Source organism: Exophiala xenobiotica (assembly GCF_000835505.1).
Source record: "Exophiala xenobiotica strain CBS 118157 unplaced genomic scaffold supercont1.1, whole genome shotgun sequence".
NCBI classification, from domain to species: Eukaryota; Fungi; Ascomycota; class Eurotiomycetes; order Chaetothyriales; family Herpotrichiellaceae; genus Exophiala; species Exophiala xenobiotica.
The window spans coordinates 4,374,521-4,400,339 of record NW_013562494.1 but is presented as its reverse complement, the minus strand read 5'-3'; the positions used below and the strand labels follow the sequence as shown (position 1 = coordinate 4,400,339).

Genomic DNA, 25,819 nt, shown 5'->3' with positions numbered 1-25,819 from the left:
TCCGTAGAATATTTGTAAAGGCGACGCTGGCGGCAAGGCCAGGCGAGGCAGTCCGTGGCAGTCTTGGAGTTTGGGCCCTGGGTGGCCGGTGTTTTGGAAAGCAATTTGCGAAGTGTTGTGCTGCGCCTCGAAGCTGCCCGCCGCGCGTCACGAGAGTCATCCCTTTGTTGCCCTCATCATCCCAAACTGGGTTTAGCTTGCCAAGTGCAGAGTCTGCCTGCGCTTTTTCCGGCGTCGACCTCGAGCACCCACTGAGCACCATCACCACCCTCACCCACATTCACTTCTCTCGGCCTCCATTTTTCCCTCCTCTTCAGCCAACCATCTCACTCTCACACACGAGTTCGCCCAACCGCAAATTCATCCCATCCTTCGCGGCACACCCCCTGCGAGACAAAAAGGGCCCGCCGCTGGCTGCCCGCAGTGTCCAGTGTCCACCCGATTCGACCCAAGCCGAGCTCGATCCTCGCCCTGGTCAGGGTGTCCTTAGCTGCTAGTATCTTTCCTCCTACATCCTGTCAAACTTGCATCTCTTCCTGTTCCAGCCCCGTCACCACTCTGAGGCACGCACTCGCTTCTGCCAACATCTTCGACCTTGACCCAAATCTCCCTCACGTTCGCTATTCTCCTCGATCTCAACTGTAAACAGTCTGCACGACGACTTTGACGGCCCTTTGTTCACCTTGACGATCGACCACCGAGACCATCGTTTGAAAATCTCCTGTTGCTCAGGAGAGTCTGCCGCTCGTTCCCCAACCCGGTGTCCCACTCCTCCGCCAACCTCGCCGGATTCCAGAATCGATGACACAATCGACCAGCACCTGCGAATAAACCTCCAAACTACATCCTACATACTCATCTCAGTCCAGAACAATCACCAAACGAACAGTCCATAGTAGACTCCTGACGTTGCCGTCGCCACTGGTTGGCGCTCGATCCTGCTGCACCGCAGCCCCTTTGCAACAACACGCGTTGGTCGCAATAACCGACACCGACGGTCAAGATGCGACCGCAAACCTCATTTCGCTACCTCCTGTCTCTTCTCGCCGCTCTCTCATTATCGTCCCTCGCCTTCGCCGAAGATGTAATCGAGTCCAACTCTCTCAACTCGTGTAAGAGCGGTTCCAACTTCACGGCCACGTTGTTTAACGTCGCCTATACTCCAAAAAACAACAGTATAACGGTCAACATCAATGGTGTCTCGTCGATTACTGGAAATGTCACTGCACAATTGGAAGTCATTGCCTACGGCTTCACCATTCTGAATGATACAATCGACCCTTGTGCGGAAGACCTGGCCGGATTTTGCCCAATGCAGACTGGCCAGATCAACATCGAAACAAATATTGATGTGCCATCTGATGTCTCAAAAACAGTGCCAGGTATTGCATACAGCGTCCCTGATCTGGATGGTGTCGTTCGGGTCTATGTCACCTCCCTCGATACAAACCAGGTCATTGCATGCATGGAGGCAGATTTGTCAAACAGAAAGAGTGTATACCAGCCAGCCGTCGGTTGGGCCACGGCTGTTATTGCTGGAATTGGTCTCGTCGCTGCCGGTGTTACTTCTGGACTTGGACATCCTAACACGGCTGCTCACGTTGCCGCTAATGCCGTCTCGCTGTTTGGGTTCTTCCAGGCTCAGGCCATCATTGGTATGACGTCTGTGACTATGCCTCCGATTGTCCAGTCATGGACCCAGAACTTCCAATGGAGTATGGGTATCATCAGAATTGGTTTCCTTCAGAACATCGCCACATGGTATCAGCGAGCGACGGGCGGTACTCCTACCACTTATCTTTCCACCCTCAGCACTATTTCCGTCCAAGTCCAGAAGCGCGCCGTCAAGCGCTCTCTTCAGTCAATGGCCGCAGTGGCCTCATACGCCTCTCGGGGCGCTCGCTATCTCGCCAAGCGCGCGGACAGCTCCACCACCACTGTTGCTAACACCAAGGTCGTCCGCGGCATCGATAGAGTCGGATTCAGGGCGGGGATTGAGCAGACCAATATCTTCATGACTGGTCTTATCTTCTTCATCTTCGTCCTGTTCATGACCGCTATCTTGGTTGCGTTGACTAAGGCCATTCTGGATGGTTGCGCCAAGGCTGGTTGGATGAAATCAGACAAGTTCTTGGAGTTCCGCAATGGTTGGAAGATTGTCATCAAGGGTATCTTGTTTCGATTGGTAAGTTCGAACTCCTTATGTAATTTCTCCGACTAACCATGGTAGGTCTTGCTCGGCTTCGTCCAAATGTCCGTTCTCTGCCTGTGGGAGTTGGTTGAAAGAGACTCGGCCGCCGAGGTCATCCTGGCGCTCATCGTGTTCATCTCCATGGCTGCAGCTCTGGGATGGGCGTCATTCAAAGTCATCCAACTCGCCAAGAAGTCGGTCACCATGCACAAGAACCCGGCTTACATCCTCTATTCCGATCCTCAGTGCCTTAACAAATGGGGATTCCTCTATGTTCAGTATCGGGCAACTGCTTACTATTTTGTTGTCGCTGTGCTGTGTTACATCCTGGCCAAGGCTGTCTTCATCGCATTTGCACAAAATTCACCAGTCGCTCAGGCTGTAGGTCTCGTGATTGTCGAAGCCGTTGCTCTGATAGGTGTGAGCGTCATCCGGCCATTCATGGACAAGAAGACGAACGTTTTCAACATTTCGATCGCGTCAGTCAACTTCCTCAACGCCATCTTCCTTCTTGTCTTCTCAGACGCATTCGGCCAGCCAGAAATGGTGTCAGGTGTCATGGGTGTTATTTTCGCCTTGTACAACGTCATCTTCGCGGCTGTCCTGTTGATCATGGTTCTCGTCGCTTCAATCTACGCCATTGCTTCAAAGAATCCTGAAGTCAGATATCAGCCAATGAGGGACGACAGAGGTAGCTTCATCAAGTCTCAAGCTGCTTTGACGACAGAGCTCGACGCACTGGGTGCAACCGCAAGAGGCGAAAATGAACCCAAGACAGCCTACAAGAACTACGATGACGACGCTTCCTTCTCTAGCGAGTCCTTGAAGCATCAATCGGACATGTCGCATCGACCCATGTCACAAAACCCTGGAGTTTACGGTCAACAAGAGACTCCAATGTATCCAAGTGAAAACAACGGCCGACGTGGACCACCGCAGTCGTACGAGCAACGACAAATGTACAACCAAGGATACAATCACAGCGGCGACCATGGATATCCCAGCAGACCAACCACTGCGCCCAATTACCAGTACAGTGATAGCGTGAGCAACGTAAGCAGCGGTTATGCACCGCCTCGATCTGCTGGTGGCTATCCTCCACAGCAAGGATTCCGAGCACAAAACAATGCCAGCCCTTGGCAACGAGGGGCCGGCTATGATTGACAACACTCGGGCCAAGCGCGAGATGAAAGGCAAAGCCCATCAAATTACCCTCCAAGCCAGGATCGCAGAGGACGAATGGAGATGAGCGAAAAGTCCGAAAGCGGATATTGGGATCGAGACTGGTGGAGGCATGAGTATGCTAAGGACACTGATCGAACTGCCAGTCCATACCGATCTTGAGCTCGTGGAATATGAATCCTGACGCTGAAATATTGGGGACTTGAAGCAAAAAAGGAAAACAATGGGCTTTGGTGATGAGACATGAATCAGAAGAATCCGAAATCGAAAAATTTTATGCATCTTTGCATCCGCTATGCATGTGATGGGAGGGGTTGGTCCATGGTACGGAGCCTTTGAGACATACCACCTTCGCATTGTCATGGTTATGGGCGTAGAGATAGATCCAGCATTGGCAAGGCTACAAAGACAGCATACGGGCGGAGTATTACCAGCGGCGTTGGTTGTTTTTTCGTTTGTGGAGTGGAAATGGAAATGGATTGAAATGTACAGTACGTACGTACCCTGACCGACTCTTGAGGTGTGACGGAGTCAGCTTTAAGAATTGAGAATTGAAGAATTGAAATTCGAAGATCAATATCAGTATCAAGTAGTGGTTGGTTTCTCTTGTGCCTTCATCTAGGCCATGCTGTTGCTAGTTGATCTTGTTGTTCTCGGCGATGGCACTCAGGAGAATCAATGATCGTGGAGACCGTGCCAGGTGTCAGGCCGGACACCCCTGAGTTGTCGAGAGTCCTTAAGTCCTGTCTGTCGTAGCGCCTTGGTTTCTCTGTTCCATCTATTCTGGTTGTTGCATGGAGTTCTGAAATCGCTCGGTATCCCCCAACTTTCGAGAGACGATAAGGCGTTGTTCAGCCTTGTCCATATATCTTCCATAGTCCGACTCTTCTGCTGCGGCAACCGATCTGGCCTCCAGCATTTGGACTTCCTCCGCCATGCTGGTATCATTTCTTTTGATGTTGAGACCGCCCATCCTGCCGCCCGTACATGCTTCTCGCCGCACCTCCGTCCACTCTCCGTGAGAAGCAGGAGCGGTGAAAGCCAGGCGGTGTCTGGGAAGTGCCAGAACACATAGCCCATGAATGAGTGAATCAATGAATGGATGAATCACAATTAATAACAAAGCGGACCTCGCGATGGTGTTTTTCTTCTTCCTGCGGCTGCTTCAGATCGATCTTCCTCTTCTTGCTCGCTTGTGGTATCATCTCATCCTCCTTCTTCGCCTTTTGTTGTCGCACAAACTGATGGCTTACCTCGCGTCCTCCCCGTGCGTCTCGACCTGCTCCTGCACTGAGCCATTGCACACCGCGCCGACCATCTCGCACGACAACAAGATCGTCGAGACCTGCGCGCTGTGCAACGGCATCATCATGCCAGCCCGTCCGCCGCCTGTCTCGCCGTTCCGGTTCTTAGATTTGTCGCCGGAGGTCCGCGGCATGATATTGGGATACTTTGCCGGTGTTCCACCATATCCCCTCCTGAGAGCCAACAAGCCTCACGCCGTCGACGCCGTCAATGTCGAACGTGGCATCATTGTAAGTTTCACCCTGTGTTACCTGGCAATCCCAACCCCATTGCATCCCTCCGGTTATCTTCGACGGACTACCCGGTGTCATCGCCTTGCAGTCAGCGATTGCAATTGAACGACCTCTCGAAGCGCATCACCAAGACATCTTGCGAAATGTCTTCGACGTCCTGCTCGAGTCTATTTTTTTGTGTGGCTGCACGTACCATGCTGACACTTATCTTCTGCAGTGGAAACAACCCGGTCGCTTCGGAGCTCAGCCCGACGAGTCGCTGATCAAACACTTCAGCATCTGGGAGCTCGAGAATCATCCACTCACCAAGGAGTGGGAGGAATACCGCGATGTCACGACGACACGCAAGTCGCTGCTCTCAGTCAGCAAAGCCGTCCGCTTCGAATGGGCACCGATCTTCTGGCGCACCACCACCATCCACGTCGGTGATCCTCGCCCTGCTCGCCCCGACTTTCTGGATCATGTCTCGCCCCGCCGCTTCGAAGAGACCTTCCTGTCCAAGATCGAGCGGCCCTTGCTGTCCTGCGTCCGGCGACTCGTGTACTATCCAGCGAGCGACCGTGTGAACCTCGCCCTCGGATACTTGACCGACAGCATGAACGATAGCCCGTACATGGGTCACTTCAGTGGCATACAAGAGCTGGGACAAGTCGTGAGCAGATACCCGGCCCTCAGCAACTTGGACAAGCTGTCCGTCTTCTTCAGACCTCAACCTCAAGAACCATTGCCGGAATACATCACCAGGATGTTCGGCAATGCACCGACCAGCGCCTACCGACAGAGATGGGGCCTGATGGATTCGAACCAGGATTGGCAGGGCTTTGCGCGCGCCATGGTCACGGGCGTTTTGAACGGCTTCGGAGTAGAGAGAGAGATGGGCATTGAGAATCCCGCGGGCACCGGAAATAGGGCCGTCATCTGGTGGAAGTTGAAGATTGAGAGACTCTAGAGAGTATGTGCGTGTGTGTCTAGAGACAGAGCGATGAGGAGACGAGACGAGGTATGACTAGACCAGACTAGTCAAGTATGAGGAGCACACGTCGCGGCCTAAGTATGGCAGATAGAGCGAGAATCATATCAGTGCCAGTCCTCACCATTGTATATCTTCAAGCTGAATCAACCGTGCTAGATTGACTAACGGTGTCGTTCCAGAGCACAAAACGACGTCGAATAGAGGGTGGTAGAATGGTGATGATGGTCGCCGAACACGCATAATGGACTTCGAGAAGAAGGTCTCGCATCAAGGACAACGGTCCTCTGATGCATATATCAAAGAGCGACAGGACATGATACGATGCAGATGACGCCGCTCGGATGGGTAAAGAGTGAAGTTGAATGAACAAATGTTGCCCCTGAAATTGCGCCAAACACTCTCTATGCTTCACCGTTATACGGTGGCACTTGGTTGAAGTATCCGTCGAGCCGTATAGCGATCAAGGAGACATCTCAAGTAATTCTTTTGTCATCAACTCTGTTGCAAGCTACGCAGCCTCTACTCAATTGTTGGACAATTAGCTAGAGAATGCTTTCCCCTTGTCACACATCCATGGCTCTAGCCAAACTTGATCACGTGCTAGAGACGCAAGACACCGCAGCTCGTCTTAGCAGCTCACACCAGCCGAAGCTTCTCATTGTGCCTCATGGCTCGATCCGTATCCTTTCGTTCTCAGTAGCGCGACCATTCAATATGCAGCTGGGGAACCACTTGGTCCGCTAGGGGCAAATCTTGTGAACTTTGGGCTTTACGAAAAGTGACCTTAGCTTCCTTGATGCTATATGCCCGATGCGACAGCCGCCAGATGATAATGGCCACTTCCTTCTCGATGCCCCATCCTCTGAAAATTCCCGAGCGCGTCGAGCTCTGCATCGCCCTTATGGTCCCGGCCCAATTACCGCTGCTTGCAGCATTCCTCCACACCTCCTTTGCCTCGAAATTGGGGTCTGTACTGGATTGAGAGGGCCATGATCGACTATCTGGACTGAAGGGCCATACATACCCCAACACAACCTCTGACAACGACGTCATGATACTCTTGTATGAGCGGAGGATGCGACCGAGGGACCTCAATGCGGCAGAGTCGACATACAGATCGAGCGCGTGCGTACTCGTACTATCCGTGGAGTTGATGAACCAAGTGGGTCCATTGTATTCCAATTTTCGGATGTTGCATATCTTGTATGGCTGGAGTCTTTTCAAAAAGTGATGATCAAACTCTGCCAGCGTACAGCAAGCTTCTGGCCGAACAAATTTCTTCTCTATGTGTTTGCCCGTAAAGGGGCCGTATTTGAATCGTTGTGGATTGAGTTCATGAAGCTCCTTGGGGGTATGCACTTTGATGGTTGTGGACTGGTAAAAGATGGGTGCAGACTCTCGACTGATGCTATGGCAAACACCAGCATCAAATTTCTTCGAGCCCAGACAGCGATGAAGTGGTCGTTGAATCGTTCCTGAAAAGGTTCGAGGGGCGGGACGGTAGCAAAGAGTTCGTAGATCTGCAATCTGATCTCGAAGGGAAGGTTGAGGAAGTGAGATTGTGGTGGTGTCGTATCTTCGTGCATGATTGTTTGCTGGTAGGGGCTTTGGTGTATGCGATGGTGCTCTTTCCTCGCTGCTTGGCTTTGACTTTCGGCATGGTGAGTGAAGAGGAGGCCTGCAAGTCAGAATACTGGCACCCTGGTGTTACAAGGCTATGGAGATTGGCAAGAAGGAAACAGTGGACTGGAGAGGGAGAGAAAGACGAGTCGGAAGAAGTGTGCAAAGAAGCAGGCTATATCAACGCAGGAAAATCAACTGCCACAGTCGGTTGCTGCATTCGGTTGCTGGCTTGACAATACGAAGTGAATGTCTTTGTTTTCAACTGAACGTCACTTCATGAGATTGACAACTCCCCTGGCTACTAACTAGTGTCTTCCGCATCCAGCTGTGAATGCAATCCGGGTCAGTTTCACAACAGGCCCCAATCGAAAAATCACTGCGTCCAGCTAGCAGCTCCTACAGCAAAGTTGTCATTCATCGCTGCACATTATTCCATGTCCGCGTAGGCCAACACCAAGACCCTTGTAAAACGATCACACTCCGTCTATGGGTCGGAACCGTTTTGTAACCCAAGTCACGACTGCGTTGCTTCTCCTTCTCCTCCTCCTTCTCCGAGTATCTCCGCCGGCACGTTCTCTGACGACAGTGAAACAGTCCGTAGCAGCTTTTGTTGTTGTTGTAACTCGGTCACTCGGCTTGTAGAAGGTGACAACAATGGCTGTGATAAAGGTAGCTGGTGGTGGTTCCTTCCCCGTTATGCGATACACCATCCGTGATACATTCCACCCCTTCAGCGCTCCTCCACAGAGTTTGTTCTCAATGGACTCCCAATTCTTGCTCCGATCCATGACCTCCGGTGCATAGAGTGCGGCATTCTTAGACCACAAGGCATGGGTGGAATCGGCAGTGAGAGCGTCCATCACGGTATGCCAACCAGGGCGCAGCCGGTAGACCTTTCTGAGGTCGGCATACAACTGAACTTCCTGTAAGCATTCGAGGGCGTCTCCATATCTGGAGAGGACACCAGAAAAATACTGGAGACCATCAAAGTCTACACCACTCGACAGGGGAGTGCGTGCGTCAACCAGAGTCTCGACAGTGGCATTGTAGCTCAATTTCCGGATGTTTCGCATCTTGTAGCCAGGTAGAGTGTTCATGAACAGGTACTCGAAGTAGACCGAATGGTTTCGGTTCGATCCAGCAACATTCTTAGCATCTCTCTTACTGTCGACTTTGAAGGTAGCAGTGCGGAAAAACAAAGGAGTCAATTCCTTGTTGATTTTCTGGCATGTAAGGAGGAGTGGCTTTAGCGATCGAACACGTTTGTGGAACGCCGGAATCTGTTGTGGATCGTCGTCGGAGTTGTCGATGAGGCAGCAATCGTATACTGCTTGTCTGATCTCAGGCGGCAGAGCCAGGAAAGGGAAGGGATTTTGTTCGAGATCGCGTTCATCCCGTGGGTGTGCGACGTGGTCAAGTTCGGTCGGACGCGGCATTGTGAACGCAATCTTCAATTCTGTTAGCAGGTTTGACGGAACCCTTTGTTTGCAGAGAATGATGTACCACGCAAAGAGTGCCAACGTTTGTTGTTGAAGGATCGAAAGTCTGGTTGTAGGCCCGTGTTGCATGGCAGCGACGCGAAGTGGCCGCACTGCCTGCAACGTGGGTGCCTAGAGGCGGTGAAGTAGGAACTCAAGTCTCGCCGCTGCCTCTTCACTGCCTTTGACTCTTCCCTGACTAACCACACACATTGCCGTTCTACCTCAAATGACGGCACCCATGGCATTAGAATGTCCCACGATGTCAGAGACAAAGCCATCGTGCAAGCACTTGCACGAGCATCATGCTGGTGGTGCGGTAGTGTCCACGTCTCCTTTCAGATACGTTTTGCGCAGGTCTAGTCGTAGTGTTTCTGTCCAACTCGACATGGCTCATGAAGGTCCAAGCCCAGGTCACATCCAACATACCATACAAACATGACGGCTTGGTGTCTCAAGGTCTCAAGGCTCCTGACGTCCCTTCTTCTCTACGAGTTACGGGTTAGCATTAAGCAACCCTCCTCAAGTCATGTTCCTCGGCCCTCGCGCCCTCCGCGTCCACCAGTTCGCAGTGGAAGTGTCCCACCATGTCCATGAAATATCTGCAACAATCACTTGTCGGCCCACCGAAATGTGTGATGTTTCTCAAGGCATCTCCAACGGAGATCTCGATCTGACCTTGATCGTGGTTGAAGTCAAGCACACTAGGTCCCTCATCCTCTGCAACGCGATATGAAGCCAGCGAAGGCGCGGTCCAATACTGGAATACTCATCAGAATATGGGTGGACGACCATACTCAGTGAGCATCGGTTGCCGACTGTCCAATGAGAAGAATGGCCTCTCGTCAGACCAAATGCTTGGCAAAGGTGTGGTCGCCAGTTTTTTTTTGGCACATCCCCGGCACAAAAAGCGGCCCAAACCCCAATCCTCACCAAAAATCGATGTTTTCAACTACCACAAACACAACAACTTTTGGCGAGACTTATAGCTTAAACTTGATAGATCAATAGAGAAGTAGCTAAAGTTATATCTCCTATAAGTTTAAAAAGAAAAAACTAAGTCGAAATCCTTGAGTGCGGGCGTAAATTACTATCATCGTAATATTGAGACATTTTTGGTGGAAATCTCGCTACTTTTCGACTCCTCTAGCCTCAACGCGCTCGCGCACCCCTTTTCCTTTGACTTTTCATAATGAAATCTTAAGAGATATAATTTCAGGTACTTCTTTATCGTTCAATTCAACTTGAGCTATAATTCCTACCAAAAGTTGTTGTCGTTGTGTTGGTTGAAAATATGAACTTTTGGTGAGAATTGGGGTTTGGGCCGCTTTTTGTGCCGGGGATGTGTTTTGGGTGGGATCTTGTCATAATTCCTTTTGTCATGACTACGGATTTATAAATACCAAGGTACCTAAGTAGCTCTGAGCCTCCCGCCGACTCAATGTGGCCTCCCGAGCATGCTGTGGTTGAAGACCCCTTAGGTAATCATCTGATTGCAGCTGATATAATGTATTGCTGGCCTGATCAGCCGCCGAGCCGTGTACAGCATCGACAACGGAACTGTTGCCTTTCTGAGACGCGCATGAATGGGTTTATGCCATATTGCCGATCAGGCAACCCAACTTGCAGCTTCCGCATAGACGACGGAGCGTTGGACGGAGGACCCCATCACCATAGAGTGTGTACTCCCTTACGTTGATTGCCCATTCCAACGGCGTTACAGTAATCGAATGGCGAAGTCCGCATAGGAGGCCATTCATCGACTGCGATGTTGCCACGCTTACTCCGTACATACAAGCACCATTCATGCACATATAAGCAACAGCGCCCCTGCTTTCGAACAGGCCTCCAACTTCTTGTCTTGACAGGTAAGATATCAATCAAAGGTCCTCCAATCTCTTCTCCCATACCCAAGCTACTTTCACGCACCAACTCGACATCAACATGCCCGAAGACCTCATCGTCATAACATGCGCCTCGGGCCAACAAGCCTCACATCTCATTCCACACCTCTTGCCCAAGTACTCTCTTCGACTAGTCGTGCACTCTTCAAACTCGCACTCTCGCCTCTCCCAACTCTATCCCTCCGCAGAAGTTGTCCAGGCCGACCTCGCCGAGCCCGCACAGTGTGTGCCACTTCTCCATGGCGCAACGACAGTATATCACGTTGGGCCGCCTCTCCACCCGCACGAGACAGAGATAGGCTACAACATGATCGACGCCGCTGTCCGCGAGACCGCTCGCCCCGGAAACACGTTCGCGCATTTCGTCTACTCATCCGTGCTGAACCCGCAGTTCCGGAAACTCCTCAACCACGATCGAAAGCGCTATGTCGAGGAGTATTTGCTCGAATCAGGGCTGAACTTTACGATCCTGAATCCTGCTGATTTTATGGACATGAAGTTCCCCGTTCAGGACTGGATGGCAGTCGAGAATGACGGGACGCCGGTGAAGTGGCCGAATATCACGGGGCACAATACCAAGTCGAGTGTCACTGCTCTTGCGGATCTAGGCGAAATCGGCGCCAAAGTCATCCGAGAAAGGGAGGTCCATTATCAGGCGCAGTATCCCTTGTGCAGTACGATGCCGCTGAAGCCTGGGGACGTGATGCAGGCGGCGAGCAAGGCCATTGCGAGGGAGTTGGTCGTTGATGATTTGAGCGTCGAAGCTGCCACGAATCTGTTGTTGACGCTTACGCGTGGATCGTTGGACAAGGTGGATCCAAGAGATCGGGATGGAGCGGAGAGATTGATTTTGTTCTATAGGAGGAGAGGATTGCAAGGGAACCCGGGCGTGATGAGGTGGTTGCTGGGTCGAGAGCCGACCAGTGTGCAGCAGTATCTTGAGGGTCAGATGCAGAAGTATAGGGAGGGGAACGAGAAGTTGGCGCTTAAGACGATGAAGACGGATTCATTTGAGTAGGCTGAGACATCCCCGCCTTATGACAAGCACCCCATATCCTCGATATTGGTGGAAACTGACAGCTAGTTAATCCTACCAAAAGTACAATGACTTCTTCTGAAACCATAAGGAAGATATACGAATATTGAGAGCAACACAATCCGACAACTTCCATCCGTATCGCATCCAAGCACAATGATGACCAGACGCCGTCCTGCCCGCGTACAGGCCCTACGAGGTATAGGCGTCGACACAATGGGCGCGATAGCGGACCAGCAGACTCAAAACGCCAGTCCACGTACTAGTAGTTCCAGCCTCTTGCGCATGGAGAACCTCGACACAGACATCCCTCCTCCTACTGTGGCAGCTTCCATCACCGCCCAGTCCGCCACTTCCGACCAAGAGAATAGCTACCTTCCATTCATCGGACAGCTCGGTCTACGGAACGCGGCTGCGACACACGTCAGTGCCATGGCCGGCAACGTAGTCAGCTATACCGGAGAGAAGAACTGTGTCATCTCCGCAGGCGGGCTTTCGGGAATACTAAACACGCTACTTGCCACCGTCGAGATGGGTGATGGCGTGGTGCTGACGGACCCTACGTATTCGGGCCTGATTAATCGGGTCAAACTAGCTGGTGGGATACCGGTCCTTGTGCCTTTCGACTTTGTCCCCGGCGGCGCCTGGATGTTCGATCGAGAAAAGTTCCGCGCAGTGGTCGAAACCTCCGAGGCTAAAATCACGGCCATGCTGCTGATGTCTCCTGCTCTACCGTCGGGAGCTGTTCTGGACCAAGGGGATTGGGAGGTCGTTGCGGAGGTATGCGTGGAGCACGACATTCTTCTCATTCTAGACGCAGCGATGGAGAGGTTGTTGTTTGACGGCCGCCGGGTAGATCATCCTGCTTCCATGCCTGGTATGGCGCAGAGGACGATAACGATCGGGTCTGCGTCGAAGGAGCTGAGGATGATAGGATGGCGGGTGGGATGGATTGTTGGTCCGGAGCAGCTCATTGCTGATATTGCGCTGGTTGGCATGGCGAACGTCGTGGTTCCAGTTGGGATTGCGCAGAAGGCAGCACAGGCTGCGTTGGAGAGGTCAGGAGAAGATATCTCAAGCTTTGTTGATGAGCTGCAGGCTCGTAGAGATGTTTGCATGGAAGAGCTAGCAGGGCTGCCGGTTGGTGTACCGGCGGGTGGGTGGTCATTTGTACTCCGTGTGGATGGCTTGGGATGGACGGGCAGCAAGGCTGCGGAGGAGCTGTTGAGGCATGGTGTTTGCGTCACGCCGATGGATGGCTGGGGCATCGAACATGGCTCTCAGTATGTTCGGTTCGTCTTTTCGAACGAGCCTTGTGAACGGCTGAAGGGGTTAGGTGCGAAGGTCAGGGCTGCCCTCGTCAAGAGCGAACACATTGTATAGTACCCTGCAACTTCCGCCACGTGGAGCTTGAATGACCAACCCAGAACAGAAGAACGGGTGAGATAGTACTTGAAGAAAGAAGAAAAACAGCCATGCTGGAAGGAGGTGGTTCGGAACGAAAGTTGGATTTTGGAAAGCCCTTTTTCAATACTTGTTTCTGACATTTCTCTCTGCTTGTTGTTGGCCGCTTCACACCAACGGCTTTGGTTTGTCAACTTTCATTCGTGGCACCATACCGAGCTCGGCCATATCAGCGTACATCTCAAAGAGAGATTCCATGGTATCCACGAAGCCAGTCCAACCCAGTCTTCGAGCTTTGTTCATACACAAACTGCCCATGCCCATAAAAGCGGCATCCCCAAAGACGAAATTTGCGTCGGGGTCTTTGAAAGGATTGTCGGTGAGTTGACCACCGGAGTTCTTCATCAGAGTCTGCCAAGCTTCTTGGTTTTCAGGTTTAGTAGCCCAGTCAACAAGTGAAAACAAGCTGCGAACGATGGTCGGAGGGCCGTAGCTAGAGATGGTCAGTCACGAGTTTAACATGAAAGGTCAAGCAAACTTACCCCATCGGTGTATCTTTCCCAGCTCTGCCTTTGATCTCGGTGAATTTGCTCGGGTCCTCTTCTGGCGGATGAACACCTTTTTCAACGCCGAACCAATGCGTGAGTTCTTCGTAAAAACGGTCCCAACTCAATGGGCCGGTATCCTGCGAATTGAATGCCTCGTTCTTACATTTGTCCTCCAGCACCGCCCATTCAGACAAGTATCCTGTTAATCTTGCGGTCGAGTGATGCGCCTCATGCTGCCAAGCATTCCAATCCCCTGGGAAGTAGAGTGGCTCTCCTTTCTGGGCTTGGACTGCTGCATAGATCGCGAAAGGGTGTAGAGCATTCATCTGGGCATTATTGACGGCGCCTATAATCCACGCTGGGCGGATGACATTCCAGGAAGTGTTGCTCGCCTTACAATAGTTGAAGAGCAACTTCTCCTGCGGATAGTAGAAGTTCGGCTCGAGATGAGAGGGCTGAGGGTCGGATTCAATCGCTGGAGTTCGGGCGCGGCCAATGTGTACGCCGTAATTCTTTGCTCCAGTCTGCAAAAGGAAGCGTTTGGGAGTGATTTTCGCAATAGTCAGTGCTTGCAAGAAGTTGTCGAGTAGAGCACTGTTGACTTTGACCAGCTCGTCCGCATTGGACCAAGCGGCTGCGCCCGGCGGTGGTTTTGGCTGAAGGTACGAATAGAAGAAAATATAGTCAGCAGTAATATTGGCGGCCTTCATTGCATCTGCGATTTTCTGGGGCTCGTCGAGGAAATCGACCGCTACGTGCTGTACACGGGATCGCTGAGCTTCGGTAAGCAGGCTCATCATTTCCTTTGGTGGAGGCCTGCGTGATAGAGCGTAGACCTTCGTCCAGCGCTCTGGACTTTCGAGCAGGACTCGCATGGTATGGAAACCTGATATGCCATTGGCTCCTGTCACGATGGCCGTCAATCCCTTGAGGGACGGATCGAAGGTAGGAAGATTGTGATAGATGCCCTTTTGCTGGACTGGATAGCGTTCAGAACCCATTTTGACGGATATCAGAGAGTGTTACGATCGAAGGAGTGGAAATGAGGTCAAACTTGAGAAAGAAGAATGAAAACACCTAGCTGGGAACTAATCAAGGGTGATTAGTACCAGGCATCATGGAAGAAGCCGATTCACCTCGGTTATAACCCATTTGGAGGGAATATCTGAACACGAGAAGTTTCGAGTCGATGCTATCGAGGCACCAAAAGGCGGGGTCGCGTCTTGTCATTGATGCATCTCCACAAGATGATGTTGAACCCGCCATCGAGAATTGGCTGCAAACAATTCAATGACTAAACCCATTTGACCAATTTCCATGGTGTTGACAATCCGCTTCGGGTGTTTTGTGTTGTGTGGGGATGGCGCTGGGGCGGGAGAGAATTATACGGCGCGACATTTTTACTGCACTTGTGAATATGGCCTAAATGATTCGCTGTACAATCTCTCGCCCATGCGATGGGCGCAGTTGCGTCGCGGAGAGAACGCGCTGTTGCTGTATTCCACCACCAGACTTGCCGTCGTACATCGTCATGATGCTCAATTGGCAAGACTTTGACGTTGTATTCCAGGCAAAGCCTGATTATGCCTACGACAACAAGACCGTCGAGAACATCACCAGACATCGCAAGGAATTCGGCGAGTTGTTCTTTGACCGCATATGGAAGTCAATTGGTTTGATGCGACGTGAGTACGGAACAGCCCAGCAATACTATAGACGCTCACTTACTTGAAGCCTCACGGAACAACTACCCTCCTAGAACAAACCAAGATCTACGCAATCTGTGGTCCAAAATTGTACAGTCATCCGCGGCAGACGAGCAGAAACTCGCCCTCCTCTTTTACGTCCTCCGAGACTGTCGGCAACTTTCCAATGCAGATGTAAACTTCGCTCGAAGAACCTATCTTCCTCAGAAATACCAGCTTCTTGTGGCCGGGCTGTGGGAGCTTGACCATGCGCAGTTCTCACGGGCTTTGGAACACCTGACCGATCCCTCCTTGACTCCTACGTTCGCCGACGATATCCTCCTAGCGCTCCTTCAGCATCCAAAGTGCGATCCCGCTCTCGCGACAGCATACTACATTGCGGTTTCTCCTCCACTAAAAGACCAAGCGGCACTTGAGGCATATTTCCAATTACTGCTCCGTAACAATCTTGTGGAGGCATACTACTTTGCAAAGAAGCAGGACCATCTGAGACACAAGGCATTATTTGAGGAGCTAGTCATCACAGTCCACCAAGAGACACCGGGGTCTGAGCATGCCGAACGCGCAACTCTTCTTGCTGGCCTAAGATTTACTGCTGAAGAGGACAGATGGTTCGAGGAATGCTTGCTGAATGGTGGTGGATCGAAACTTGCTGGAGCAAAGGATTCAGTCATGGCACGAAGGATTGCACTGGGAAGGTCGACGTCCGACATCAGCGCTCTAAACAGACTGAAGGGAGAGGATATCGCTGGAGTTAGCTGGGATTATGTGAGGACAGGGATTACGGAAGCTGTTCCGTGATTTGAGATCCTGGTGGGACCACTTGATGCTCTGGGCGACGTAAGCTTTTTATGCAGGAACGTGGTCAAGCTCTTCGAACTATCCAGACTAAACAACAACTGGGGACGCGAATCCAGCAGGATCATGGGTGATTGGGGGATTCCGATGATGCTGCGTGTGCTGCTTATTAGCATGAATTGTTGGTGACAACGTTCCAGCCTGAACAACCCCCCGCACCGCCAAAACAACTCTCCAACACCAGCTATCGAGCGATCGAGCTTCCTAACTGCCATCCTTCGAGCCTTGACAGCTTCCATGCATGGGTCTGTTTCGGAAATATTACTGGCTGGCCAATTCCCGCTCCAGGAGAGCCACATCATGTCATGCATTGCGCCTCAAGATAGCGATGACACTGGCCTTGCAAGTGGTTGGAGTGAAATAGACGGTGACGAAAAATGGAGACCTTCTCAGATCACAAATACCATGCGCTCTCAGACTCGCTGCACCAGCTTGCCGATGGCGACGAAGATGGTGTCGGAGGTGAGGTACTGCAAGAGCGAGCTGCGATAGCAATCAATAAATCCGCGATATCTACTTACGAGCTCTTCAGCCGGGGACTGCTGATCATGCTCATGTCGTTCACCCTCTTCTATGCAGTTTATTATCTCACAGCAGTGACGGCGATCACGGTCACAGTAGATCTTAGCTACGCTACCTATGAGGGACTTGCGCATCCGAACGGTGTCACACACTGGCTGGGAATGCGATATGCTGCGGCTCCTGTTGGCGATCTGAGATTTGCTGCTCCTCAAGACCCTCCTGCTGTTGACGGTGTACAAAAGGCCGACAAGGTAAATCAAACCTACTGCCGTCACTTTGCATGGATACTAAACAGCTCTTAGCACGGAAAGATCTGTCTCGGAACCGGTCAGAGTCCGCACAAGGGAGGAAAGTCAGAAGACTGCTTGTTTGTCGATGTCTTTGCACCAACTCATGCCACTAGCGAATCGAAACTACCAGTCTATTTCTTCATTCAAGGTGGTGGCTTCAACTTCAATTCCAATGCAAACTACGACGGCAGCGGACTGATTGCCGCTTCTGGCTACAACATTATTGTGGTTACTTTCAACTACCGTGTCGGTCCGTACGGATTCATCGCAGGTCGCGAGATCGACAGTCTCAACAACGGCATCAAGGATCAACGGAAGGCTTTGCAATGGGTGCAACGGCATATCAGGAGATTCGGTGGCGACCCCAGTCATGTTGTGCTTGGTGGAGATTCAGCTGGTGCTACATCCATTGCTTTGCATCTGACTGCCTATGGTGGCCGAGATGATGGACTCTTCATCGGTGCAGCGGCAGAATCGGTCAGCTTCGCCACAATCCTGACGGTTGAGGAGAGCCAGTATCAATACGACGATTTCGCTGTGCGACTGGGCTGTGCACATCGCAGCAGCTCAACATTGGAAGCCAAGGGCTCAAGTACAACAGAAGAGAAGGACACGTTGGCCTGTATGCGCTCGAAAACCGCCGCCGAACTACAATCGGAGAATGTCAACACACCATATCCTGGTTCGCAGAAACCACCATTGTTTATGTGGAACCCGGTGCTGGATGACGATCTGATTCAAAACTACACATACGCTGCCTTCGATTCTGGCGCTTTTATCTACGTACCTGTCATCTTTGGTGATGATACGAACGGCGGCACGATCTTTACCCCACGGTCGACATCCAGCCTAAAACAGTCCGACACTTTTCTCCACGATCAGTTTCCCTACCTGACTTTACAACATCTCCAAAGAATCAAGGAATTCTTCCCTAACCATGGTCCAGATTTCCCCAACTCGGGTTCCTGGTGGCGTCAATTATCTAACGCTTACGGCGATATGCGGTACATGTGTCCGAACTTGTTTATTTCCAGCGCCTTCGCGCGCTATGGTGTCAGTGGCAACTGGAATTACAGATACAATGTGAAAGATCCAGCACAGATGAAGAAAGGACTGGGGGTGCCGCATACAGCCGAGCTCGGCGCGATCTGGGGTCCCGAAAATGTTGGTGGTAGTGCTCCTTCCAGTTATCATGCCGGGGAGTCGAATCATTGGATCGTGCCGCTCATGCAGGGCTACTGGGCCAGTTTCATCAGAGCGCTGGACCCGAATGTGTATCGGGTGGAAGGAGCGCCAATGTGGGAGGAGTTTACTGCTGCCGGTGGAGGTGCAGGTGTACTTGTTGGTTCTGGCGATGACAACGACACTGTGGAAGGCGAGCGATGGCAGAGAATGCTTTTGGACACCGAGAAGACCACCGGCATGGAGAATGTGAGCACTTCGGTCCGTGCACGGTGTCACTATCTGAGCAGCATTGGGGTTGCAATTCGACAATGATGGTGATTGTGGTTTTTGTGTCTGCGTTCAGCATGGCGGCGCTTGTGTGGGCATTTTGGCGAGTACTTGACTGGACTTGGCTAGGACTTGACTTGGCCTGGCATGGTGATGAGATACGAATTGCATAGAATAAAAGGATACTAGTACCCAAGCATTAAGATTGACCATGATGAAGTTCGTTTCGTTTCCTTCGATGAAAGTCTAACCAAGAAAGATTTCTTACTGAATCCGGACCGTCAATTGTAGTTGAGTCTCGTGGTACGGGTATGTAGCTGACATTTGGTCATGGAGCATATTCGTACCAAACATCTACCCGACCGAACCAAGTCTATAGAGTAAACTGTCTTCTCATAACTCCAAAACCCAAACCATAGCACGAACTGCCCTGCTTCTGAATCTCAAATTTCAGTCCCAAATGGCCAAACATCTCAACTCCAAACTCTCTCTGGCCTCCTCGTTCTCCGTACCGGGCAGGTCGACACTACTATGCAACGTGCCACCCGCGGCGACCGTTTCCTTGTCGCGATCGGAATCGAACAAGCCAATCACCAAGACCTCCTCGGGCTCCTGGTTGGAGACGAAGTACCACTTCTGGCCGCTGGACCAGTGCGCGAGGTAACTCTCGGTCTCGTGGGTCGAGGTGGTGTTGGGGATTCCAAGGTTCGGCGTCCTGACGATGACGGGCACGTAATCTTCCTCGAGAAAGGTCCTCGCGTCGCCGAGGGCGAGCGGGTCGCGGTGCACGCGCTTCAGGGGCCGCCAGATGGAGAACAGGGCCCAGCGCGGACCGAGGCCTGAGGAGGCGTAGGACTGGCGCAGCGATTTGCCCTCCGATGTGAGGCGGTCTTCGGCGTCGATGATCTTGCGGGACGCCGCGGCCATGGTCGGGTGGAAGTGGCGGATGTGCGTGCGCGCGCCGTTGGGGGCGTAGTCTAGATGCACTTTGGGTGCCGGTGAGGCACCGCCGTGTCGGGCGCTGAAGCCGATGAATTGCGGGAAGCCGAGTTCCAGATCGGTTTCTTCTTGGGTTTTCTCGGTTGGGAGGGAGGATTGGGCGGTGGTAGTGGTGGAGGAGCCGTTTTCCTCGCCGTGGCCGGCGTGCGTGGCCAGGGCGTCTTGTTCGGACCAGATGGCGGAGCGGAGGAGGAGGGCTTCGGTGAGCACGGTGGTGGCGCCCGTGATCTGTTTGACCATTGCTTCTGTCTCGGGGACGTATGAGTTCTTGAGCAGTTTGGGGTCTTTCCAGGATGATACGGTGTACGGGGCGGAGTTCATGGACACCGGGTGGTGGACGGCCGCGAAGCCATGGGTCGAGAGTTGTGCGGTCGGCTCTTTGGCGGAGGGGAGTTCGGCGATGGTTGGCACAGGGCGCATATCTATTAGTGGTTGAAGGCGGACGTCACCGAACTCGGCCATGGCGGGGAGGTGGAAGTTATGAGGGGACGGCGTGGGCGTTTGGCCATGAGGGATGTAGCGAAGCTTGCCATAATATTGAGCCTCGGAGGATGGGGGGATCGTTTGGGTGGTTGTTTCTGTGGCGGTGGTGGTTGTCGACATGGTGATGGGGGAATTGTATAGATAAGTGTCAAGGTGGGAGTCGATGGAAGCAATAATTGGGGATCGAAGGGCAAAAAGGATGAAGAGAGAAATGATTACCTCGAATTAGGTGCCATCGTGATGGTTCTTATAAGGTCCGACGGGCAGTAAGATGTGTTTGCATGTTCTGATAAAGGAAAGAGAGAATGGAAGAGAGGAGAGGGCGCGATCGATATCAGGCCCTCCCGATCTGTCGTGCTGCTTATCGTGTCGTTGTGGTCAAGTCCGTATCGACCAAGCAACCCCGCAGATGAGATGAGCGGCATTTCCCTTTGTGGCAAGAGAGAAATGCTGCCAGTGGTTTGTCTGCGTTACAAGGCTCAGCGGCCTTTGTGACAACTTTGGCAAGACGAAGAATTCTAAGCTCGGTCTCGAGTCGAAGCATATATCAGCTCCACGAGCCGTTACCGGTAGGTGACATCCCGTTGCACGAGAAGCGATCAGAACCGTCTTCACAGTGGGACTTGGAAAGAAGGCCGATGTGCGAATTTGAGCAGGCAGAAAGAAGCCGGCACTCTTGACCTGTATTGAATGTTATCCGCCTGGCGTTGTGCGAGGTAGGCGAGGCGACAAAGCAGGTCCTTGATGCATTGACGAAAGAGGCCTGGGGATTTTTCTGAAAGGGCAGAAGTGAAGAAGAGACTTTGTTGACGATGAAGAGGGCACAATCCTGCAACCGGTCGAGGAATGAACTTGAAACCCACCAAAATGACGCAAGTGGGACATGCAGTCGAAATGCCATGAGCAGGCTGCTCTTGAGGCGAGCTCAAAGAACAGCCTCCATGAGAGCTGGAAATCTGGGGAACCCTTGTGGAAGGTGATCCTCGAATCAGCATTGATCGGTATTTGGGTCTCGGAACGTTGCAGCTAGCTTCGTGGTAGCTACGCGGTGCCATGAGCTGGTGCCTCATTGGGCACACACGCCACCGAGTCGATCCGGGTATACGTCGAAGTATGCCGCTTGCTGCTGAGTGAGCTGGGTCGAACAGCGCTGGAGCATCTCTCAATGCGGGCTTGCGGGCAGGGATAGCGAGGCCCATGCACATCTCAGGCAGAGCCAAGGAACAGCGACGTCCACGCAGGGGATACTCACAGCTCTATAATCTGGCTGTCATTACACAGAGCTGGTTTTCGGTCAGTATCCTGACCCAACCAATAGGAACCACATGCCGGTCCCAGGCTTTCGCCGGCAGCAGGAAATATCACCAGGCCAATCGAGGTAAGTCATCAGGAACGCCTGCTGCAAGCCGCAGCTGACTCATGGGTATAGCGAGTGATCGGGTCGTTCCTGATCTGAGCGGCTGTGGTCCACAGCAGCTCTCACAGTTCGCCGACCAGCATCCCGGGTGTCCCGTCAAGATCGTGCTGGACTCAAGTTTTGACCAAGCTCAACCCGCATGGAGAACTAGTAACCGGAAAGGGGATAGATCTGGGGTAAAGCTTCGAATGAAAGATCGCATGCAGATTATTCAGCATCGATAAGTTCTGTCGTGCATACTATACTCCCTGTCCATCAGAACAAATCAGTCTGATGCCGCTTGATCGGTCGTCGAGACCTGCAGCCAACGGACCATCATCGTCACCATGACCATCAACCTGGAAGCAACGTTGGGGTGACGACTTGAGGGCGCATTGGGTAAGTTGATGAGGCAGGTCCCATCGAAAAGCTCTCAACATGCAGTGCCTGGCTCTCTGGCAATCCTCGACCTCGTATTCTCATGCTGCGTCATTATTGGATGGATGAGCAGATCAAGCTCGGATGCTATTCCCCTGCTTCAAGCAGGGAGATGGGATGACAGACAGGTGAGACAGGTGATACTCGTAGATGGCACCCAGATAGCGATTTAGGGCTCACTAGGCTGTGTACCACAGTGTTGGCGATCGGCCGGTTGCGACCTCGACAGATGGATACGAGTACTTTGCATGCTTTTGATGGAACGATATGCTAATGCACCCGTCTTAAGATGTTGCACAGATGTGGTATTGGTGGTATTGATGGTACTCTCCGGAGTTATTGATGAGCTGAAAAACAGTGAGGACCGTGATCGTCCTCGGATTCGTCGGCAACACCAAAGAATTTCCGCTATGCCTCTTGCAGAATCTTGTAGGGTAGGGTTCATCATCACACCACTTGGTATGGCATGTGGTAAAGCGATTGACACGCACAGGATTTTCTGGCGGTTGACATCTCATGATCCGAGTTGTTTGTATCGAATCCTCTTGCACTCTGGCCTGGTTCACGGCTGCGTCAATCGGAGGCTGTGATCGTCTCAGCAGGTTATTAGCTTCGCCCGGCTTTGATTTTGAAGCCCATCAAGTCTTTAGCGAAGGTCCTCCCGACTGGCCAGACTCTGTGATGGAGAAAACAGTCAGCCTGACGATGCATGCACAGAAATGGCCGCACTCTTGGCTCGTTACACCATACACAGGTCTAGGTAGTATGCACCCGTAACGAAGTACTATGATAGGTATCAGCCAGAACCTTGTAGAGCCACGTGCAGGGTTGAGAGCTCCAGGCCGTTTCCTGAGCTCCCACCCACTGACAAGCACGGGCCGGCAAACCGAGCAGTGAATACCCGTGATACCCCTACCACGTCTGTACTAGTAGTTGTAGTAGTAAGGAAGAGAGACACGTAAACCGGAGAAGTGACGCTGCGATCGATGATAAATGACGGCTCCTGCCGCCTCCCACTGTACAGTATTGACTGTCGACTGCCTGATGTCGTAACGATATATATAAGCTGTCTCTCTTCTCCCTCACTCCTCACTTACATCCTTCTCTTTCCTCTCCCTCAGGAAATCATCCCCAAAACCAACCTCTCCTTCAGAAAATCATCAACACTCATCATGGCGCCCATGGCTGACATGGATGTCTCCATGGCGAGTCTCTCAGCTTACGGCAAAGCTCGTTCAACCGTCAAAGAAACCCCTCTCACTGACGAAGAGCTCAAACTCACAGATGATTACATGCGAGCCAGTCTTTATCTCTGCCTGGGCATGCTGTACCTCCGACACAATCCTCTATTGAAGGAACCTCTCAAAGTCGATGACCTGAAGGCCAGACTGCTCGGCCACTGGGGGTCTGACGCTGGCCAAATCTTCACCTATGTCCATATGAATCGTCTCATCAAGAAGTACAATCTCAATGCTCTCTTCATCTCCGGCCCCGGCCATGGTGCCCCGGCTGTCATCTCTCAATCCTACCTCGAGGGTGTCTACAGCGAAGTCTATCCCGACAAGTCCGAGGACGTTGAAGGCATGCGGAAATTCTTCAAGCAATTCTCCTTTCCAGGTGGAATCGGCAGTCATGCCACTCCTGAGACGCCCGGCAGTCTCCACGAAGGTGGTGAACTGGGCTACTCCATCAGCCACGCCTTTGGTGCCGTCTTTGACCACCCAGAACTCATTGCTCTGACCATGGTCGGTGATGGTGAATCAGAGACTGGACCTTTGGCCACCAGCTGGCACAGCACCAAGTTCCTCAATCCCATTACAGATGGCGCAGTTCTCCCGGTGCTCCATCTGAATGGTTACAAGATCAACAACCCTACAGTGCTTGCTCGTGTCAGCCACACAGAGCTCGAATCGCTATTTATCGGTTATGGCTGGACTCCATACTTCGTCGAAGGAAGCGACCCTATGAGCATGCATCAAGCCATGGCCGCCACCTTGGAAAAATGTGTCACGGATATTCGAGGCTACCAGAAGAAGGCGCGTGAGTCTGGCAAGGCTTTCCGTCCCTTCTGGCCTATGATCGTGCTCAGAAGTCCAAAGGGTTGGACAGGCCCTCGTACTGTTGATGGTCACTACCTGGAAGGATACTGGCGATCTCATCAGATTCCCCTGCCTGATGTGGCTTCGAGCCCTGAACACCTCAAACTCCTCGAGGACTGGATGAAGAGCTATACACCAGAGAAGTACTTCACCGAAGACGGAAAGTTGATCCCAGAACTCAAGAAGCTCGCGCCAGAAGGCAACGCCCGGATGAGTGCTAACCCGGTCTCGAACGGTGGACTCATCAAGAAGCCGTTGAGGCTGCCCGACTTCCGCGACTACAAGATCAATGTCCCACATGGTGGAACGACCGACGCACCCAGCATGGCCAACATGGCTGTCTTTCTCCGAGACATCATCCAGAAGAATCAGACCAACTTCCGCCTCTTTGGGCCCGATGAGACGGAATCCAACAAGCTTGCCGGAGTGTACAAGGCTGGCAAGAAGGTTTGGATGGGTGAATACTTCCAGGAAGATGCCGATGGTGGCAACCTTGCCCCTGAAGGTCGTGTCATGGAAATGCTGAGCGAACACACTTGTGAGGGCTGGCTCGAAGGATATGTTCTCTCTGGACGACATGGTCTCCTCAACAGCTACGAACCATTCATTCACATCATCGACTCAATGGTGAATCAACACTGTAAGTGGATCGAGAAATGCCTCGAAGTTGAATGGCGAGCCAAGGTGGCATCCCTCAACATCTTGTTGACAGCGACTGTCTGGCGTCAAGATCACAACGGTTTCACCCATCAAGACCCTGGCTTCCTCGACGTCGTCGCCAACAAGTCACCTGAAGTGGTGCGCATTTACCTGCCGCCAGATGGCAACTGCCTGCTCTCGTGCATGGATCATTGCTTCCGAAGCACTAATTATGTCAACGTCGTTGTTGCCGACAAGCAGAATCACCTGCAATACCTTGATATGGAAGCTGCAATTGAACACTGCACAAAGGGTGCTGGCATCTGGGACTGGGCATCGAATGATCAAGGTCAAGAACCCGATGTTATTATGGCATCCTGCGGTGATGTTCCGACTCATGAATCGCTTGCCGCTACTGCTCTGCTCCGCCAATACATTCCCGAGCTCAAGATCCGGTTCGTCAATGTGGTGGACCTGTTCAAGCTCATCCCACACGGTGATCATCCTCACGGCTTGACGGACACGGAGTTTTCAGCCATCTTTACCGATGACAAGCCGGTCATTTTCAACTTCCACTCATACCCATGGCTCATTCACCGATTGACCTTCAACCGCAAGGGATCTCACAATTTGCAAGTCCACGGATACAACGAGAAAGGAAACATCGATACGCCCCTCGAACTGGCAATTCGCAACAAGACGGATAGATTCAGTCTGGCCATGGAAGCTTTAGACAAGATGCCTAACCTTGGCAACAAGGGCTCGAGCGCAAGGGAGAAATTGCTCAACGAACAGATCAAGTGCAAGAACGACGCCTTCCATGAGGGTATCGATCCAGAGTACATCAGGAAATGGGTCTGGCCTTTCTAGACGACTAGAGCGGGAATTTGATAACGGCTGGGTAACGGAAATAACTGGTGGCATGGCATCATGGAAAGGGGCTTTGACCAGCAGGACGATATGACCATGCATAGAGATTCTTACGCAGATGTTAATGAGAGTATCAAGCTTTAGAGACCGAGTGCTTTCAGCTGTTCATCAGTCAGATAATAATAGTAAC

General features: G+C 52.1%; 11 protein-coding genes across 11 annotated transcripts; 7 read left to right on the top strand and 4 right to left on the bottom strand.

Annotated features, from left to right (window-relative positions):
- The first annotated feature begins 259 nt into the window (after window positions 1-259).
- On the top strand, window positions 260-3,952 carry PV05_01728 (uncharacterized protein). Its single transcript, XM_013466758.1, has 2 exons — window positions 260-2,185; window positions 2,231-3,952. Exons 1-2 carry the CDS (start codon window positions 1,004-1,006, stop codon window positions 3,353-3,355), a joined length of 2,307 nt encoding a protein of 768 aa, XP_013322212.1. The 5' UTR covers window positions 260-1,003; the 3' UTR covers window positions 3,356-3,952.
- A 791-nt stretch (window positions 3,953-4,743) lies between these two features.
- PV05_01727 (uncharacterized protein) lies at window positions 4,744-5,860 on the top strand (the record flags this gene model as incomplete). Its single annotated transcript, XM_013466757.1, has 2 exons — window positions 4,744-4,908; window positions 5,129-5,860. 2 exons carry the CDS (start codon window positions 4,744-4,746, stop codon window positions 5,858-5,860), a joined length of 897 nt encoding a protein of 298 aa, XP_013322211.1.
- Window positions 5,861-6,577: 717 nt separating this feature from the next.
- PV05_01726 (uncharacterized protein) lies at window positions 6,578-7,470 on the bottom strand (the record flags this gene model as incomplete). Its single annotated transcript, XM_013466756.1, has 2 exons — window positions 6,578-7,258; window positions 7,306-7,470. 2 exons carry the CDS (start codon window positions 7,468-7,470, stop codon window positions 6,578-6,580), a joined length of 846 nt encoding a protein of 281 aa, XP_013322210.1.
- Window positions 7,471-7,980: 510 nt separating this feature from the next.
- PV05_01725 (uncharacterized protein) lies at window positions 7,981-8,943 on the bottom strand (the record flags this gene model as incomplete). Its single annotated transcript, XM_013466755.1, has 1 exon — window positions 7,981-8,943. The coding sequence occupies one exon, from the start codon at window positions 8,941-8,943 to the stop codon at window positions 7,981-7,983; it is 963 nt and encodes a 320-aa protein (XP_013322209.1).
- Window positions 8,944-10,826: 1,883 nt separating this feature from the next.
- PV05_01724 (uncharacterized protein) lies at window positions 10,827-11,994 on the top strand. The gene has a single exon (XM_013466754.1). The coding sequence runs from the start codon at window positions 10,930-10,932 to the stop codon at window positions 11,905-11,907; it is 978 nt and encodes a 325-aa protein (XP_013322208.1). The 5' UTR covers window positions 10,827-10,929; the 3' UTR covers window positions 11,908-11,994.
- PV05_01723 (uncharacterized protein) lies at window positions 11,975-13,448 on the top strand. The gene has a single exon (XM_013466753.1). It carries the CDS (start codon window positions 12,082-12,084, stop codon window positions 13,306-13,308), a length of 1,227 nt encoding a protein of 408 aa, XP_013322207.1. The 5' UTR covers window positions 11,975-12,081; the 3' UTR covers window positions 13,309-13,448.
- PV05_01722 (uncharacterized protein) lies at window positions 13,389-15,224 on the bottom strand. The gene is made up of 2 exons (XM_013466752.1): window positions 13,872-15,224; window positions 13,389-13,822 (listed from the first exon to the last, which is right to left on the bottom strand). The coding sequence occupies exons 1-2, from the start codon at window positions 14,876-14,878 to the stop codon at window positions 13,498-13,500; spliced, it is 1,332 nt and encodes a 443-aa protein (XP_013322206.1). The 5' UTR covers window positions 14,879-15,224; the 3' UTR covers window positions 13,389-13,497.
- Window positions 15,225-15,411: 187 nt separating this feature from the next.
- PV05_01721 (uncharacterized protein) lies at window positions 15,412-16,384 on the top strand (the record flags this gene model as incomplete). Its single annotated transcript, XM_013466751.1, has 2 exons — window positions 15,412-15,562; window positions 15,612-16,384. The coding sequence occupies 2 exons, from the start codon at window positions 15,412-15,414 to the stop codon at window positions 16,382-16,384; spliced, it is 924 nt and encodes a 307-aa protein (XP_013322205.1).
- Window positions 16,385-16,818: 434 nt separating this feature from the next.
- PV05_01720 (uncharacterized protein) lies at window positions 16,819-18,750 on the top strand (the record flags this gene model as incomplete). Its single annotated transcript, XM_013466750.1, has 2 exons — window positions 16,819-17,214; window positions 17,266-18,750. The coding sequence occupies 2 exons, from the start codon at window positions 16,819-16,821 to the stop codon at window positions 18,748-18,750; spliced, it is 1,881 nt and encodes a 626-aa protein (XP_013322204.1).
- Window positions 18,751-18,902: 152 nt separating this feature from the next.
- Window positions 18,903-22,310, bottom strand: PV05_01719 (uncharacterized protein). Its single transcript, XM_013466749.1, has one exon. The coding sequence runs from the start codon at window positions 20,305-20,307 to the stop codon at window positions 19,156-19,158; it is 1,152 nt and encodes a 383-aa protein (XP_013322203.1). The 5' UTR covers window positions 20,308-22,310; the 3' UTR covers window positions 18,903-19,155.
- Window positions 22,311-22,976: 666 nt separating this feature from the next.
- Window positions 22,977-25,819, top strand: PV05_01718 (uncharacterized protein). The gene has a single exon (XM_013466748.1). It carries the CDS (start codon window positions 23,008-23,010, stop codon window positions 25,627-25,629), a length of 2,622 nt encoding a protein of 873 aa, XP_013322202.1. The 5' UTR covers window positions 22,977-23,007; the 3' UTR covers window positions 25,630-25,819.